The 15,647-nt window shown below is 34.9% G+C and overlaps 3 protein-coding genes across 3 annotated transcripts; 1 reads left to right on the top strand and 2 right to left on the bottom strand.

The window, feature by feature from the left end:
• Positions 1-304: 304 nt before the first annotated feature.
• Positions 305-1,524, top strand: LOC104790707 (uncharacterized). The gene is made up of 6 exons (XM_087456087.1): positions 305-370; positions 519-786; positions 881-980; positions 1,074-1,201; positions 1,312-1,399; positions 1,482-1,524. Exons 1-6 carry the CDS (start codon positions 305-307, stop codon positions 1,522-1,524), a joined length of 693 nt encoding a protein of 230 aa, XP_087312213.1.
• A 1,107-nt stretch (positions 1,525-2,631) lies between these two features.
• LOC104698839 (F-box protein At2g35280-like) lies at positions 2,632-3,166 on the bottom strand. The gene is made up of 2 exons (XM_010414227.1): positions 3,152-3,166; positions 2,632-3,042 (listed from the first exon to the last, which is right to left on the bottom strand). Exons 1-2 carry the CDS (start codon positions 3,164-3,166, stop codon positions 2,632-2,634), a joined length of 426 nt encoding a protein of 141 aa, XP_010412529.1.
• Positions 3,167-6,618: 3,452 nt separating this feature from the next.
• LOC104698840 (uncharacterized) lies at positions 6,619-8,181 on the bottom strand. The gene has a single exon (XM_010414229.1). It carries the CDS (start codon positions 8,179-8,181, stop codon positions 6,619-6,621), a length of 1,563 nt encoding a protein of 520 aa, XP_010412531.1.
• Positions 8,182-15,647: the final 7,466 nt, after the last annotated feature.

A 15,647-nucleotide genomic window follows, 5' to 3' on the forward strand; every position in this document is an offset into this window, starting at 1 on the left:
ATACAATTGGAGAAACTGAACTTTTGCATGCCATTTTCTATAACTATTCAAATGTTTTTTTGTTTTTTATGATAATGTCTTCTGTTTTTGTTATTTTAAAGTGAATGCATTGACTAAATTTATGCATGCCATTTTGAAACAGTAAAAGTTGGTTTTGTTAATATGCCTATGATATTTATTGGTGACAAAATGCTGTAATGCTTAATATCTGGTTTTTGCTTATAAAAGAAAGCAATAGATGTCATTTGTGAAGATATCCTCTTTACATTTTTTCCTCAAACAGATTTAAAACAGTTTCACGAAAATGGGTGAATATGATAGAGTGAAAGATCTACATTCATGGAGATCTGGGTGGAAGATTCAAGTCAAGGTGTTAAGGAAGTGGAGAAAAGTTACTGAGGACGATGCCACAATTGAATTAATTTTGTGTGATGCATTTGTAAGTATATAGATATTTAGATTAGTTTAACAATTAGCAACATATGTTTGAGTAATTGTTTTTTGTTCATTTGATATAGGTTGACAAGATTGAAACAACAATTACCGAAGATTTGTTTGAGATATTTGATCATGAAATAGAAGAAAATGATTGGAAAATACTTTCAACTTTTTCTGTCTGTTACAATGACAGACGGCTTAAGCACACTGATTGTGATTATAGGATTAGGTTCATCAATGAAACCACTGTTGAGAACTCAGCAGTGATTTCCAATAATCACTTTTATGATTTTCAAAGTTTTGATAGAGTTTTCGAAGAATATCATGCTGTGAGAAATCTACCATTAGGTATGTTGTTAATATATATTTATATTTGTACATTCTTATATTTTTTCCCTTTCTGTAATAAATAATTTTATACAAATATTTGGTTTTTTAATAGACATAATGGGTGAAGTCGTGAATGTGGAACCCTTCTTAAATGTACATGATCCAAATGCTGAGATGCCACATGAGATGATAAGGATTTTACGGTTTTTGAGGTTTGTTAACTTTCTCATTAATTTTGTGCATATGAATTTGTTGATGTGCTTAAATTAATTTCATATTAACACATGTTTTTGTGTAAACTATAGTGGAGTTGACATACCATGTTTGGCATATAATGACTTGGCCGATTATTTTTATAACAATTGGTGGAGCACAGGATGTCATCATGTTGTTGCAGTTTTGCAATTTTGGCATGTGAAATACCAAAGTGGAGGTAATATAATAAAACTTTATGATTTAAGTGGACGTTTATTTGATAGTAAATAAACCTAATTTTTATAATTCTACTGTAATGGTTTATGTTAGATATTTATTGTTTTTTAGGTGTAAGAATGGAATTATATTCTACATCAGGGGTTTCAAAGATTTATTTTAAACCACCAATTGTAGAGGTTGATGATTTTAAGAGGAGGTAATACCTATGTTTTCATTGTACTTTATGACATAAATAATGAGAGAACAATTGATTGACTTTGTACAAAACTATTATGCAGCCTTGATTACAACCGAGGTTCTGAAGATGATGAAAATGATTGAGGGAAGAGTGATTTTTATTTCAATAAGACACATGTGGTGCTCTGCTCTTTAATTATTTAGTTTTGAAATTTTTTGTTTTATTCAGTGATTGTAGTTTGCATTTTTATGTTTTTGTTTGAAGAGATATTTGCTTATATTTGAAATGTTTTATGGATGATGATTTATTCTCTTTAAACAATATCTATTAAATTTTTTCACACCAAAAAAAAAAAATATCTATTAGATTTTAATATGATTTATTAGATTTTTGAATTAAAAAGGTTAAACAGTAACAATTAGATTTTAGCCATGATTTCTATTGAACAATTTAAAACAATTCTAAATTTTATTACAAGGGAAAAATCTAAGTAAAGCTTACATATAATGTAAATCGGATAAACTGACTTTTAGATATTATTATATTAAAAAAATGAAATAAAAAAGTTGGTGTTGTAGGAAAAAAGGCTCTCTGCCGTGTTCGAATTCCCCCAAATCGTCCTCTTCTCTCCGATCAATTTATTTGTAAGTAAGCTTCTTGTTCGATTGTTGTCTTACGCCAATCCTAATTGTTTCGTCTGTTCTCCATATATTCACATACGTTCTTCAGTTGAACAAATTTTTGTTTCCTCTTGATCTCAAATCAAAGAGATTGAGTAACTTTATTGATATTTTTCTAACGTAATGCAACAGTATTAGGAACTGAGACCTTTGATTGAATCGTTTATTTCAAAGATTTAGATTTGAATTCTTCTGATTTCGTTTCTGAAAATTAGAACCTTTTGTTTTTGTTATTGTTTTCATCATTTTCGTCACAATGATGTAGGAAAGAAACAGAGATTTGTATTTCGGAATGTGGGATTCCTTTAAGGTTGATATCATTGGTACACCATATAGTTCATCCTTAAACTAAATTAAAAAGACAAACTTGAGCATTTGTTTGTAGTAGTAGCAATGTGCGCATCTAGTCTCCATGTCATTGACGTTGCAGTTGATAGTTGGTCTGATTGCTACTAATGTAGTGTAGTAGCATGGTAGAGTTTGTACATTGACTCTATTTAACGCCTTTTTGATATCTTTCCAGCATTTATCACCCTTTGTTTTGTTTTCTTTCCAGCCTAGCTTGTCAAACTAAAGTTTTCCTTCATCTCCGTCACCCCTGCACATCTGCACAATTCCATAAAGGTATATACCATTCTCGTAACTACTTGTTGCCGCCGTCTTCAAGTGTTCTAGGCCTGTCTGTGTGTTGTTCTTTTGGAAATATTCCTGGATCCCTTTAATGTAGTGAGCCTCGACATTTCCACTTGCAATGCACTTTTCCATGAAGTCTTGGTATCTCGTTAGTGCTGCTAGTGGATTCATGGCTAGGGGCTTTAGGTTGGTATTCTTGTAGACTCTGTGATCTTGGGCTGCTTTGGCTAGATGTGGTGATGCTTGCATAACATGTCTGACAGTATTGCGTGAGAGTTTGGCAACTCGAGAGATTATATCTCCAAGGACGTCATTTGGTAGGTTTTCAAGAGATTTAGCTGTATTTGGCTGCATTTTTTGCAAGTTGTTTGTGATTGTTATGGTCAGAAATCTTTGCTACTGTTATTTATAGGCTAGACATGTGTTGGAGTTACGTTTTTGTTTGTTGCAATATTACCTGTTGGCCTTCCATTTCTTTCTTTTCAATGTCTCTTTGTTATTGATAATGTAATGAGTTTTGCCGTTTTTTTTAAAATTACTAATTTTGGTCATAATTGTGTGTTTAAGATGGCTAAGTGGAGTTTGGTATCAACTTTGTCGTCCTTTCGGTTTTTCACCGTTTTAAAATTGTGAACAATTAGATGTTTGTTTTTAAAATTAGAATTGGAACACATTTGGTGTATACGTAAAACCGCCTTTCTCTGGATTTTATTTTTTGTAGAATAGTATTTGTTATATATATCTATTATAACATAAGTATGTTACTTATTAACTTCCCAAATTGTTATTAATCTTATTAGTCATCTTCTAAGTATTAGTTTAGCTTTTTAGTATGTTTGTTGTTTGTTTCTTATCTGTTGTTTATTTCAAGTGTTGCTTTCTATTGTTGTTTTTTTTAATAATTTTCAAACTTTGTTTCCTCTTAGTCATCCCTTTAGTTTATATGTCTTTGGAGTCTTATTTTCTGATGCTAGCTAATATGTAAAGCAATAAAAAAACTAAAACCTAAAAATATGATTATTTGAGCTCAACAATTTTAATTTATTTCTGTTTACTTTTATCTATATCCGGTTTGGATTTCTCTTTACTCGTTTATTCTTTTAACATGAATTCTTACGGTTTGTTGATATTGTAAAAATAGCAAATGAACCGAAGAACTGTTGCAAATAATGAATAAGACAATGAAGTAACAATTGTATTAGACCTTCTCTTACACATTTGTTCCCTTACATATAGGACAATTCTTTTGCACTTGTAACCAAGTTGTAATACAGTGATGGTGATAAGTGTGGTTACATTTGAGTGTGTTGATTTCATCTTCCCCTGTAAATTTTTCCAAACAAATAACGCAGGCTTCATCTTCTTCTTCTTTGGTTGGCGTTCTTTTTGATGATTGTAGATTGGCAATGACCATTTCAGTATTCTGAGTGTAGTTTGGCTGGATGTTGTACTCTGTAACTGTGAAATGTATAAGAAAAGTCATGTCGCTTTGAATTTCTAATAGTAGAATTGCGTTCAGAAATTGCATGAACCATACTGTCCTGCTTCTAGCCTCGTTAATTGGTATGCCATTAGTAGTGAGATTGTATAGTAAGTTACCTCTAAAGAGTGTCAATGTCGATTCGTCGGTGTTTCTTGGGTAAGGTATGTAGATCTCGGTTTGACTTTCTCCTGTATGTGGCCTTCTGATTGTGAGGAGTATTGATATTTCGCTCAGCAGAGTGGACGGCACAGTTTCATAAGAAAACGTATATTCCAGATTTTGGTATCTGGCCATTTTTGTGCTGAGTTTTTTTTTCTAATGTTTGTAGCTTTTGGAGTAGAGTATATGATTCCTATATATATAGATGTTGTGTAGTTGGCTTTTAAGAGTCGTCCATTAAAGAAGTTTTACCCAGGATTGTTCGATTGGCTGTCGTTTCTATTTTCTGTAATGGTGTAGTGGGGTTTTAAAGTTTAACGTCTTTTGTTTTTGCAACTTTGTAACCGAACCGTGTTAAATGAGATAAAGTATAGTATATTTAGTGTTAGCTATTTTCATATCAAACATTTGATTTTCTGAAACTCTATTTTATTTAATGTGGTTGTATTTGGGTTATTGATCTAAGACGTTTGTTAGTAGGCCTAGGCCCAAGTTTTGTCTTATAATTGTAGGTTCTTTATCTTGATATTGCATTTTTAAAAAACTTGCAAGTGAGGTCCATCTTATTTTGTGTAATATAAGTGTTGGTCCTTTACTTTCCAATTCTTTTAATTTACTCTTTGAAAATTGGGTTGTTTGTTGTTGTTCTTATTATTTAAAAATAAACCTTATTTGTTTTAAGAGTAAAAAATTTGCAAGTGAGGTCCATCTTATTTTGTGTAATATAAGTGTTGGTCCTTTACTTTCCAATTCTTTTAATTTACTCTTTGAAAATTGGGTTGTTTGTTGTTGTTCTTATTATTTAAAAATAAATCTTATTTGTTTATTTTTTTAAAAAATAAGTCAAGTTCCTTTTATTCAGATTTGTTTAAGAGACTACTCGTATAATTTGGGTTGATTTTAAATTGTTTGTTGTGATCTATCTTCTACATTTTCAATATTTTTTTCTTATGAAAATGTTGTAGTGTCTTATGTATTTCTTAAAGCTTTATAAAATGGCATTCGTCATGTTTGTATGGACGATAGGAGCAGGAATTTGAGCATATTTAATATTTTCTGTCTTTTTATTAAAGATATATAAAACATAAAGAGTTTCAAAAGAAGAAGTAGTTCTGCAAAACAATGAAGTAGTTCAGAGACATAGTTTTTTTTTTCAATGACAGTTTACAAACTTCCTCATCTGTTTGTAGTAGTAGCACTTCTTGCATCTTGTATCCATGTTGTTATGTTTGCATATCTTGTTTGGTTTGTTGTCTCTTATGGATAGAAAGTAGCATGGTTTCATGATGATATGGATACCTTGGAGAGATAATTTGATCTTGGTCCAACATCGATCAGATCTAATGTTGCTAATGGATTCATGGTCATTCCTTGAGATTGATTTTTTCCGAAACTCTTTCATCCTTGCAGGCAATTGCGAGTTCATGTGAAACTTGGAAGCAATGACGAACTTCTTGACGGCCAGATTTGGCAACTCTGGAGATAATGTCGCCTAGAAGATCTTGTGGTAGGCTTTCTAAAGCTGAATATTTTTTAGTGGAAGGCATGTTAGCTTCGTTTTTGGTGGTGTGACTTTGTGTATTGCTTGTGTTCAGTGTAGAGGTTATATAGCTGTGAAAACTTTGCCGTTTCATTGATTAAATGTATCAATAAACGTATGTAATTGATTTTTTTTTGGGTTAGTGGCCTTTGATTAATGTGATGATAGAGGTGGTGGTGGGGAGTCGAAGAGCAATTAAAGATAGAGGCTTTGTAGGTATAAGTGATAGGCCGTTTCAAGTTCTATTTGCTTATTTCCATCTCTTTAATATTCTGATGCATTTGTTTTCGCCGTAATGGGCCTTTTTCTTAGTTTTCCTGATTCATTGATTTCATTGATATAATTATTTAGTTCGTTTAGCCCAGTATTATGTGTTATCTATATTTCTTATTATGTGTATACTTCGTTTACAATACTGTAGGTGGTTGAATTTGTGTATACTGGAGAAGTTGATTATTTGAAATGATCCTTAAGGAGCTTGTAAAATACGAAATAATGTAATGAATAGTAAATATGTCTTCCTTGAGATAAAAGTATTTGATAGTGAGTTTGGCAGGTTTGTTGGACGTCTACCGTTGTTTATTGATTGATGACTATGCTCCTGGCCATTAACCTAAGAAGACATACAAACTGTGGTTAGTATATTTTACTTATTTTATAAGCAGAGGTTTTATAAGAAAAATTCAGAAATTATTCATGACTTTTTCCTTGTATAAAGCATTATGAGTTAGGCCTCTACCTCTTAAGTGTTTATGTTATTGAAGACTTCTTTATAGACTATATTCATGACACCTCCAGGACCATTCTTCTCTGACGTTGCATCTAGGATTTTCAATCCTGAATTTGAAGTGACACGGGATAGAGCCACATACAATTGTCCGTGCGTGAACACTGATTGTGGTAAATAAAGAGCAACTTGTTTCAAACTTTGGCCTTGACTCTTGTTAATCGTCATAGCGTAGCACACTCTAATTGCGAATTGCTTTCTTCGTAGGGTGAAAGGATGCTTGGTGTCATTAGGGGACAAAACAATCCTTGGGATGAGGACTTCTATTATCCTTTCACCAAGTCTAGTTATGATTAGCCGCGTACCATTGCATAATCCTTTTTTCTGGTTTAAATTCCGCAGGAGCATTACTGGTACACCCTCTTTCAATCGTAATCGATGGTTTGGTAGGCATGAAAACTCTAGGGAGTTCAAATATTCGACTGTGTATAAGTTATTCCAGTCCCCAGTTGGGGCAAGCTCTGTTTGAATTGAATCTGAGCTTAGATATTCTTTAATTTCACCTTCCACTTTTGATAGCTGATAATCATTTAACTCCAATAAAGTCTCATTTCGAGGAGTCAGGATAGCCCTTTCGGTTAAGTAATCTCGTTCCTTGAAGGACTGAGAGAACCTTGGATATGCAGCTTTTGTAACCTCCTCTAGATTGTTCCCTGTATTTGGTAGCATTAAAGCTTTCTCTATCGCTATTCTGGAACATCCTCCTTGCTCTTCTGGTGTAGTGCTTGCTGACTTTGAGTTCCCATCTCCCACATTTAAAATCCATGCTGCAAAATCTGCGTCTGATTTTTTAAGCCTCATGTTTTTTGACAAATTGAAAATTTTGCAGGCAGTCCATAGATGAGAGCGATTAATAGCGGCTTGGACAGTGTCCTGGCGACTTCCTTGGGGAACCACAGGTAATATCTGTCTGAAGTCTCCGCCAAGTAAAACAGTTTTCCCTCCACATGGTTTGTTAATTGCTGATTCATCTTCTAATGCCATCAGGTCTCTGATTGTTCGATCTACAGCCTCAAACGCCTGTCGATGTGCCATTGGTGCCTCATCCCAAATTATTAAGTCAGCCTTTGCAATTAAGGTACCTAGCATCGTTCCTGGCTTTATTTCACATGTAGACCCTTCATTGACGGTTATTGGTATCTTAAATATAGAGTGTGCCGCTCTTCCCCCAGGTAGGAGGAGAGCTGCTATCCCTGCTGATGCAACTGGGATTACCACTTTGCTGATCGACCGGAGCTTTGCTATTATTGCCTTGTATACATAAGTTTTCCATGTACCTCCTGGTCCTTGTACAAAAAATAGTCTCCCTGATTTCTCTTCGACAGATTTTAGAACTGCATTGTAAACTTGTTTATGCTCTTCATTAAGCGTAAGAAACAGTAGATTGTGATCATTCCTTTCTTTTTCTACGTCAAAAAGTAGGTCTTCTGTCATGCAACTTTGATTGATTTTTTTCAAAATAGCCTTGTCAGACAACGACATGTCTTGGAAATTGGACAGAGATTTCTCATTCTCCATTAGTAACTGCTCTATTTCTATCAAAGCATATTGCTCCAGCTCAATATCTTTGAGTTCCAAACCTGAGAAATTAAACACATTTCTTCTGTTATGCTGGACATCTTATGCTAAGTATCTCCAGTTTTTGTTCCATAGATCTCGTGGCCTAGCCACTTCACAATAGAGCAGTAGCGTGACAAATAGATAGCGTAATTGATAACCTGTTGCCCATTGAGATGCCTCTTTAGTACAACGTGCCATTCTTTGTCATCGTCCAGTAGACCTCTGACGTAGCATGCTTCTTTATATGTTCCATATATTACTCCACCCACTGTCTTAATGTCGTCAAAAGATGTAGCACCTTTGACAATATTCAACAATATTCTGAAATAAAACAAATCCCCAGCAGATGGGTGGATATGGACTATCCTACCAATTGTGAAACCTTGTTTCCTTCTTGTCCAGTTCTTTGTAGTGTTCCAAACATAATATTTAGGGAATTCAACATATGTAAGTTCAAATGCCTTCTTTTCTGAATTGTTGCCTTCGTTAGGTGACTGTTTCTCTTTCTCGTTTGTGGCCATCCATTCGGTGAGCATTGTCTTCTCTACATCTTCTCTTGAAAGAATACTTTCTAAACATTGCTTCTGGTCAAAAAGCAGTCTGTGTTGATTTCTCAGATGTATTTGTAGGCTAATCACTGCTGGCTTGTGATAATGGATGTGGAATGCAAATATTCTCCATACTGCTTCGCAAGCAGACACATAGCGGCAATCAAGGTACTCACTTATTTCATCCACAGCTTCAGGTTCTTCCTTCTTAGACCCCTGTTTTTGTTTGCTTTTTCTTGGCCTCACAATCACAAATGTAGCTTTGTCCACACCTTTTGTGATATACTTGAATAGATATTTGACAGCGCTAGTCTTGCAACACCATTCGACATTGATATGTGCCTTATATTTTTTCAACAGATGGAGGTTGTGTGGTACAACATGTTGATTATCTAATCTACTAACACCTTTGAAGACACATTTGGATTCATCGTTGCGTCGCTGGTACACAACATAACCAGATTTGTCAATGGTTATATTCTCTTCAAATTGTCGTGGGAACTTTTTACTGCATACACCATTTTCCATACATGGTGAGTACGGTCTATCTAGCCCACAAAGGCCATGCAACATATGTTGCTCTACCAGTTGAAACCCTTCTGGGTCTGTTTCCTTATCTGGTAATTCAACCGATATGAATCTGTCTATCACAGCTGGTTCTGGATTTTTGCTTGCACCTTCTAACCAAAGTAGGATGTGTGCATGTGGGAGGCCTCTTTTTTGGAACTCTATTGTGTACACCACTGCATAATAAAAATTATAATTGAGTTTTGTTTTTACATTTCGTATGTGAGTACATGAGAGTAATAGATTAATACTATAATTTATACCTGCTACAGGAACAAGGAAGAAGACTCCTTTGCTAAAATCGGCAACCATCTCGTCCAACTTCATCTTGAAGACTCTTGATTGAAGGTCAGGCCTTGTGTTTGAGCCTTCTGTAGTATATGTTTGTAGATGTTCTGTCAACTCTGGCCAATTTGGATTTGATGTGAATGTGATAAATAAATCTGGGTTACCAAACCATCTACATATAGCCATAGCATCATGGTACTTCTCTTGGTTAAGAGCTATAAAACGCAGTCTCTCTTGCTCTATGGTTGTGTAGGCATCAACAATGTATTGATGAAATAATCTTCCTCCCTTAGTAATAGTCATGCCATCCGTTAATCGAGTCTGAATCTGGTAAGCATAATATTCCCTCATTGTCATAAATGACCTCCTTACTTGGCTTTCTACTGTTGAGTTGTATGGAATTTGGTCATGATAGCCTGATTCACCATAGGTAAATAGTAGAGGGTATTGAAGACTCATATAGTAAGGATGCAGATCACTAATTCTTTGTAATTCAGAAGACTTAAATTGAAGGATGACATCACGTCATGCTGTTGCTGTACTGAAATCACCAACTATCAGACCGGCAATCTCATCTACAGTAGGTAAGTCATACTGTTTTCCTTTCTTTGCTTGGCCAACCAATCTGATATTAAATTCACTGCTCTGTCCATCTTCATATCTATCCCTTGCTTTTCTAAAAACTTTTGCCAATTCGTTAATTCTATCCAGCATCATAATCAACATACTAACAACCTCTTCGTCAACAGGTTTTCCGTTTCCTAATCTCATTTGCCGTATCAAAAATGTAAAGTTGTAGAAAGCATGGTTCCTTTACAGCTTCTGGTAACAAAGACCCAATAGAGTGATAATTTTGACCATGGATTCTGTAAGTATAGGGCCCTTTTGTTCTTGTCACTTTTGTATCAACTTTACCTCCAGTTGATGTGAAAGCTAGAATTGAGTTCAGCACCCGAATGCTACGACGAAAATCTGATGATTCATTGTACAACTTTTCAAGTTCAGGTGGTGTTGGCCGCACCCTTGCTAATCTTACGCGCCCTTGTTGACAACATAACATATTGTTTGATTTTTCAGCTCAGTTTTCCATAGAAGGGCTTGACAAAATTGGCAATTCACAATACTGGTGGAGGTAGAGTCCCCTTTATTCATTGTACCTGTAAGTTTGATCTTTGGTATAAGGAGTTTGTGTTGTAGGCTAACAAAGTATGGTCAACAGAATATTTTTTTTCTACCTTTAAGCTTTTTAGTTTTCAGTTTTGCCAAAATGATTGCACATCTTAGCTTTCGAGCTCTTCTACATATACCTGTACAATTTACTTTTCAAATTACAGGCATCAAAATAATTTAGGGAATAGAGTAGTGTACAGAGTCGTGATATTTACTTTCTTTCCCAACTGATTTTTGGGACAGGTTCCACATATCTGGTGAAACACGTATGTATTTTTCACTTAGCCATGGTCGGCAATCATTGCTATCTGTAGGAATGTGTCAGATTGCCATGTTTGTTAGGTACGTGAAGAAGAAAATAGACATCCGTAACAATGTTATGAAGAGCATAAAAAAGCTTACTCTTCTTGTCTTTTTTCTTCGGTTTGGTCAATCTCTCTTTCGATTTTCTGCATGTTTGTTTGCCTTATATGCTGCCTTCACCACTAATTGTTTCTTTCATGGTGTGTGTACGTTTTGCAGTGCTTTCTAATGCTCTTATATTATCGATAACAGGAGGAAATGGAAAGGGAAGATCAAGAAGGATTATAAATGGATTCTAAACACAATAGAAGGATACAATAAGGCCACTAATTGTTTGTAATTGTGACTCTAAAATTACAAAGTTGTGTGTATTTACTTTGTAACGTATAAGTTAGTGGAAGAAGGTATGTAGTATTTGATAGGTCTTATGATTAAAACAAAGAGTTATATGTGACCAGTGCTTTGCTGTTTTCCAAAGACAAATAATACCTAGGGCCTATTTTGTTTTTCATTGTCCTATCAATCTTTGTGTCATGTTTATATTTTTCTACTCATGATCTTGTTCATCTCTCATGATCCCTAAAAGTTGTTACGTATTTCTTAACAAAAGGCCACTAACTGTTTGTAAGTGTGACTCTTAAATTATAAAGTTGTGTGTACTTACTTTGTAATGTATAAGTTAGTGGAAGAAGGTATGTAGTGTTTGCATCATCACTCCCAAACGATATTGTAGAGGAATCATGTTATTGCTCTTAATGCCTTCATGTGTATTTTTGTTTATTTGCATAAATTGAAAAACAAAGATTGTTTACTGTATGACCTCTGTTTCAAATGTTTTACAAACAATATGCCTTCTATGTTCTGCTTAAATACGGTTATGATAATTCCCTTAACGTAAATACAATGATAACTCAAGTAAACTTCACTTTTAACAGAGGAAGGCAACTCATCTCCACTATTAAAATGCAGGCAAATAGTTTTCAAAGTAACCAAGGGAAAAGAAAACATAAGAAACAAAAGTTGTAATGAAAGGTGTCGACATGTGACGTGCTAAGGAGTAGCAATTAAGGAATGGAAAGAAAAGTAAAATGATAAACTAATTGCATTTTTGTTTCTTCTGCTTCCTCTTGCCTGCAGAAGATGACGGAGAGACCTCAGATCCTTCTTCAGAAACATTGAGAAGGTCTTTTGATGTCTTCTCACCGGCTGGCAGAGTGTTCTGAAGTCCCAACTGTGTTGGATTGATAGCTGGTAATTGTGCTGCTAAATCCAAAGAACCTTCAGCTTGTATTAATGTTAGTAAATAATGAAGAAAACAATATGGGCATACATTTGAAGAGAAACATATGTTTGCTGACCCATTACCTCTCGGAAGTTAGGGCCAGGTGCCTCCTTCGAAGTCTCGAAAATTCGAGAGACAGTAAATGACTCGTGGTGAGGCATGAAATTGAATGTAGTAAGCTTAATCTGGAATGTAAATTTCTTTCCAACAATATCAGAAACTACTTTAGGAATTGATGCTTCACATGGGGAGTTTTGATTAGTGTCAGCCTTGCAAAAGGTAAAGTAGCAAGAGTGAGTGATAGGTCGGACACAACTTTATATAGATTTGTGAGATGAACTGAGTAAATTTTAAAAGCTTAGGAAATAAAACAGATACCATCTGCAAAGCTAGTGTTGCTGCTTGTATGTTGGTTAACTTCACCATGTCTTTATCAAAGGCGACAAAGACGCCGCTGGAAATGCCGTCGTTAACGACAAGCTCCACACAGTATCTTGGAAATTAATAAATCATTGGAGAAGAGAATGGTCAGAAACAAAATTAACGATTTGTTAAGATTAAAAATTGAACAGTGAGAAGATGCTAGTAATGTTACTTGACATCTCCAATTGTTGTTGTTGAGCCACACTTGAAGTTTTTGCATGCTAAGGACAACTCCTTCTTCACCATTTTTGTGCCACACTCTGCGCAAGAAATGAAACTCCACCCACGATGAGTTTGTATGTCGGAGACTGTGGCGGTACATAAAAATTCAGCTTCCTATAAATAAACAATATCCAAGGAAATATGCTGTAGTTAATCTCGAGTTGATGTTTAACCAAAGTAAATAAGTAGATCAACTGGAAGTAAATACCTTTGCTTCTGCAGTGGCAACATACTGACTTAGTTCTTCAATGGATACATGCTCAATCTTCTCTACTCCGTGATATGGTGCATTATAATTGGTCCCATCTTTATCTCTCCCCATCAACCTATTTGTTAATGTAGTTAAGCGTTCGTGTACTTTCAATATTAAGTCTGAATGAGTAAGTGAAATAGAGGCGATTTAAAACTACCTTTTAGCGAACTGTTGTGTCGTGGTCAAGTCTCCATCAGAATAAAACTTAGTACCAGATGTAGCATTAAGATACAGTTCACCTGGAGAGTGTGGTTGTTTTGAAATAATATAATATTTGAATATTGGCTGCAAATCAAATTGACGTCAAATAATAGAAAACATGAAGTGCCGAACCTGCAAATATCTTTGGGTTTATATTGGTCGCTAATATAATATAAGCCCCGTCATCCTTCTTGCTAAAGACCTTCTCCAGTGAGGTTGCCTGGTCGTCAAATGCACTTAAACGGACCTTCTCACCAGTGATTCAAGAAACAACATGTGGTGAAGGGAATAAAAGTAAAAAATGGAGATGAGTAGTACAAATACATGTGAATTTGATGGAAGACAGTGACGAAAAACCTTTCAAGACGGAGGTGGACTAACATTCTCTCCACAGTTTCTGTCATCCCATTATGATACAATTTGCTGGAAACAACTTCACCCATGACATCTAATAAGAGCAGTATCAGATGATATTAATTCACCACCATACGCATTACTAAGAACATATACTTTGAATGAAACTCCACCAAGGATGCACCATAACTCACACATATATCAAATATTATGTAAATATACCTGGAAGTTCCGTATTGGTGTTCGCTAGGGACACTAAATCTTCATGTGACTTTATGCGGAAAAACTCTTTTGGAATTACAGAGAAAGACTCCCCCACCTCCTCAAGAAGAGTTGTTGCTGTGAACCGTAGGGAAAAGTGGAAATCCAACAGCTTGAAATGGGTGTTGCTTCTAATGACGTCAAAGGCGGAGATTATATAGATGGCCCCATCACGCAGAGCGTGTTCGAATTTGTGAAGGTGAGTCACGTAGATGGAACCTTGCATCAGAGTAGACTGAAGACGGAGGAAAAGTTTAGACAGGGTAACTAAATAATAGAAAATGAATCAAGGGAGAAAAGAAAACAGAAGGAACCTTTTGGTCAATCAGAAGGAAGTCAACACCCATGAGTTGTCCACCTTTTTTGATGTTTCGAGCTGGCCAGAACAGAGAATCCTCCCTACGATTTATTGGTCAAGTCGACCAGCTTTGAGGTCACCGAAAGAAACAAAAGCGGAATTCATATTTGGAAGAAGGAAAAGGTAAAGTGAGAAAACAAAATGATAGAGATTGCTTTATATAGAATAAGAACTTACGAAGATTTAAGGAAGAAGTAGTGGGCTGTACAATAGATGCGAGAAGATGGAACAACATAAACATCTGTTACAATCAAAACCGTAGCAATGGTGAAGGAAGAGTTAGAAGTTGGGTTAAAGTTAAGAGGATTTGAGTAATTGAAATTGAATGTCTTGCGAAAAAACATGAGATGGTGAAAGGGCATAGATGGAGAGTTACGAAAGGGAGATGCGCGTGAAGGTAAAGCGTCCCTCTAGCCGCCGACGATAGACATTGCGTCGACGGTAGGCCTAATTAGGTTGAGATGGATTTTTAAATTGGTCCAAAATAAGATAGTTGTATGAATGTCTTGTGGGTTGTCCAATATCCATGATACCCAAAATAAATTGAAGAGGATGCTGAGATAGCTTCACCAGAAGAGAGGAAAAGGTAACTTTATATATATAGATGCACACATTTATTTAATTTTCACATTATTCAACACATTCTAAAAAAAATAATTCTCGAGAGTAAAATATAAAAACAACCAAATTTTCAATTTCTGGATTCATTACATGAAATCTTATTTCATGGAACTCTTCAACAAGGACCTAAAACTGAACAATATCTTCTATATGAAAACCTCTAAACCTCATACTATGAGAATATAATGGCTGAGAATGGTGGATCGATTGCAATTGCTAATTATTATTTCAAAACGAATATGATCAAACATGATATCATTCGTCACATCATAGATGTTGAGCCACATTATAGATGTTGATTCAATGAGAAACATGATATCATTCGTTGCATCATAGATGTTGAGCCGCATTATAGATGTTGAGCCACATTATAGATGCTGATTCAATGATAAACATGAGTTGTTTTTTAACTTTTTAAATACTAATCACATAGACCTTCTAAAACAAATTAAATAAAAAACGTATTTTTAAATTTTTTTCTTATTTTTTATCTTTATATTTTTGTTTATAGAATCATTTTGACAAGGACTAACACATCTCTCAATCGTAACGCAACCACCATAACAATGTTAA

This window comes from Camelina sativa, chromosome 6 (genome assembly GCF_030686135.1).
Source record: "Camelina sativa cultivar CO46 ecotype springtype chromosome 6, ASM3068613v1".
NCBI classification, from domain to species: Eukaryota; Viridiplantae; Streptophyta; class Magnoliopsida; order Brassicales; family Brassicaceae; genus Camelina; species Camelina sativa.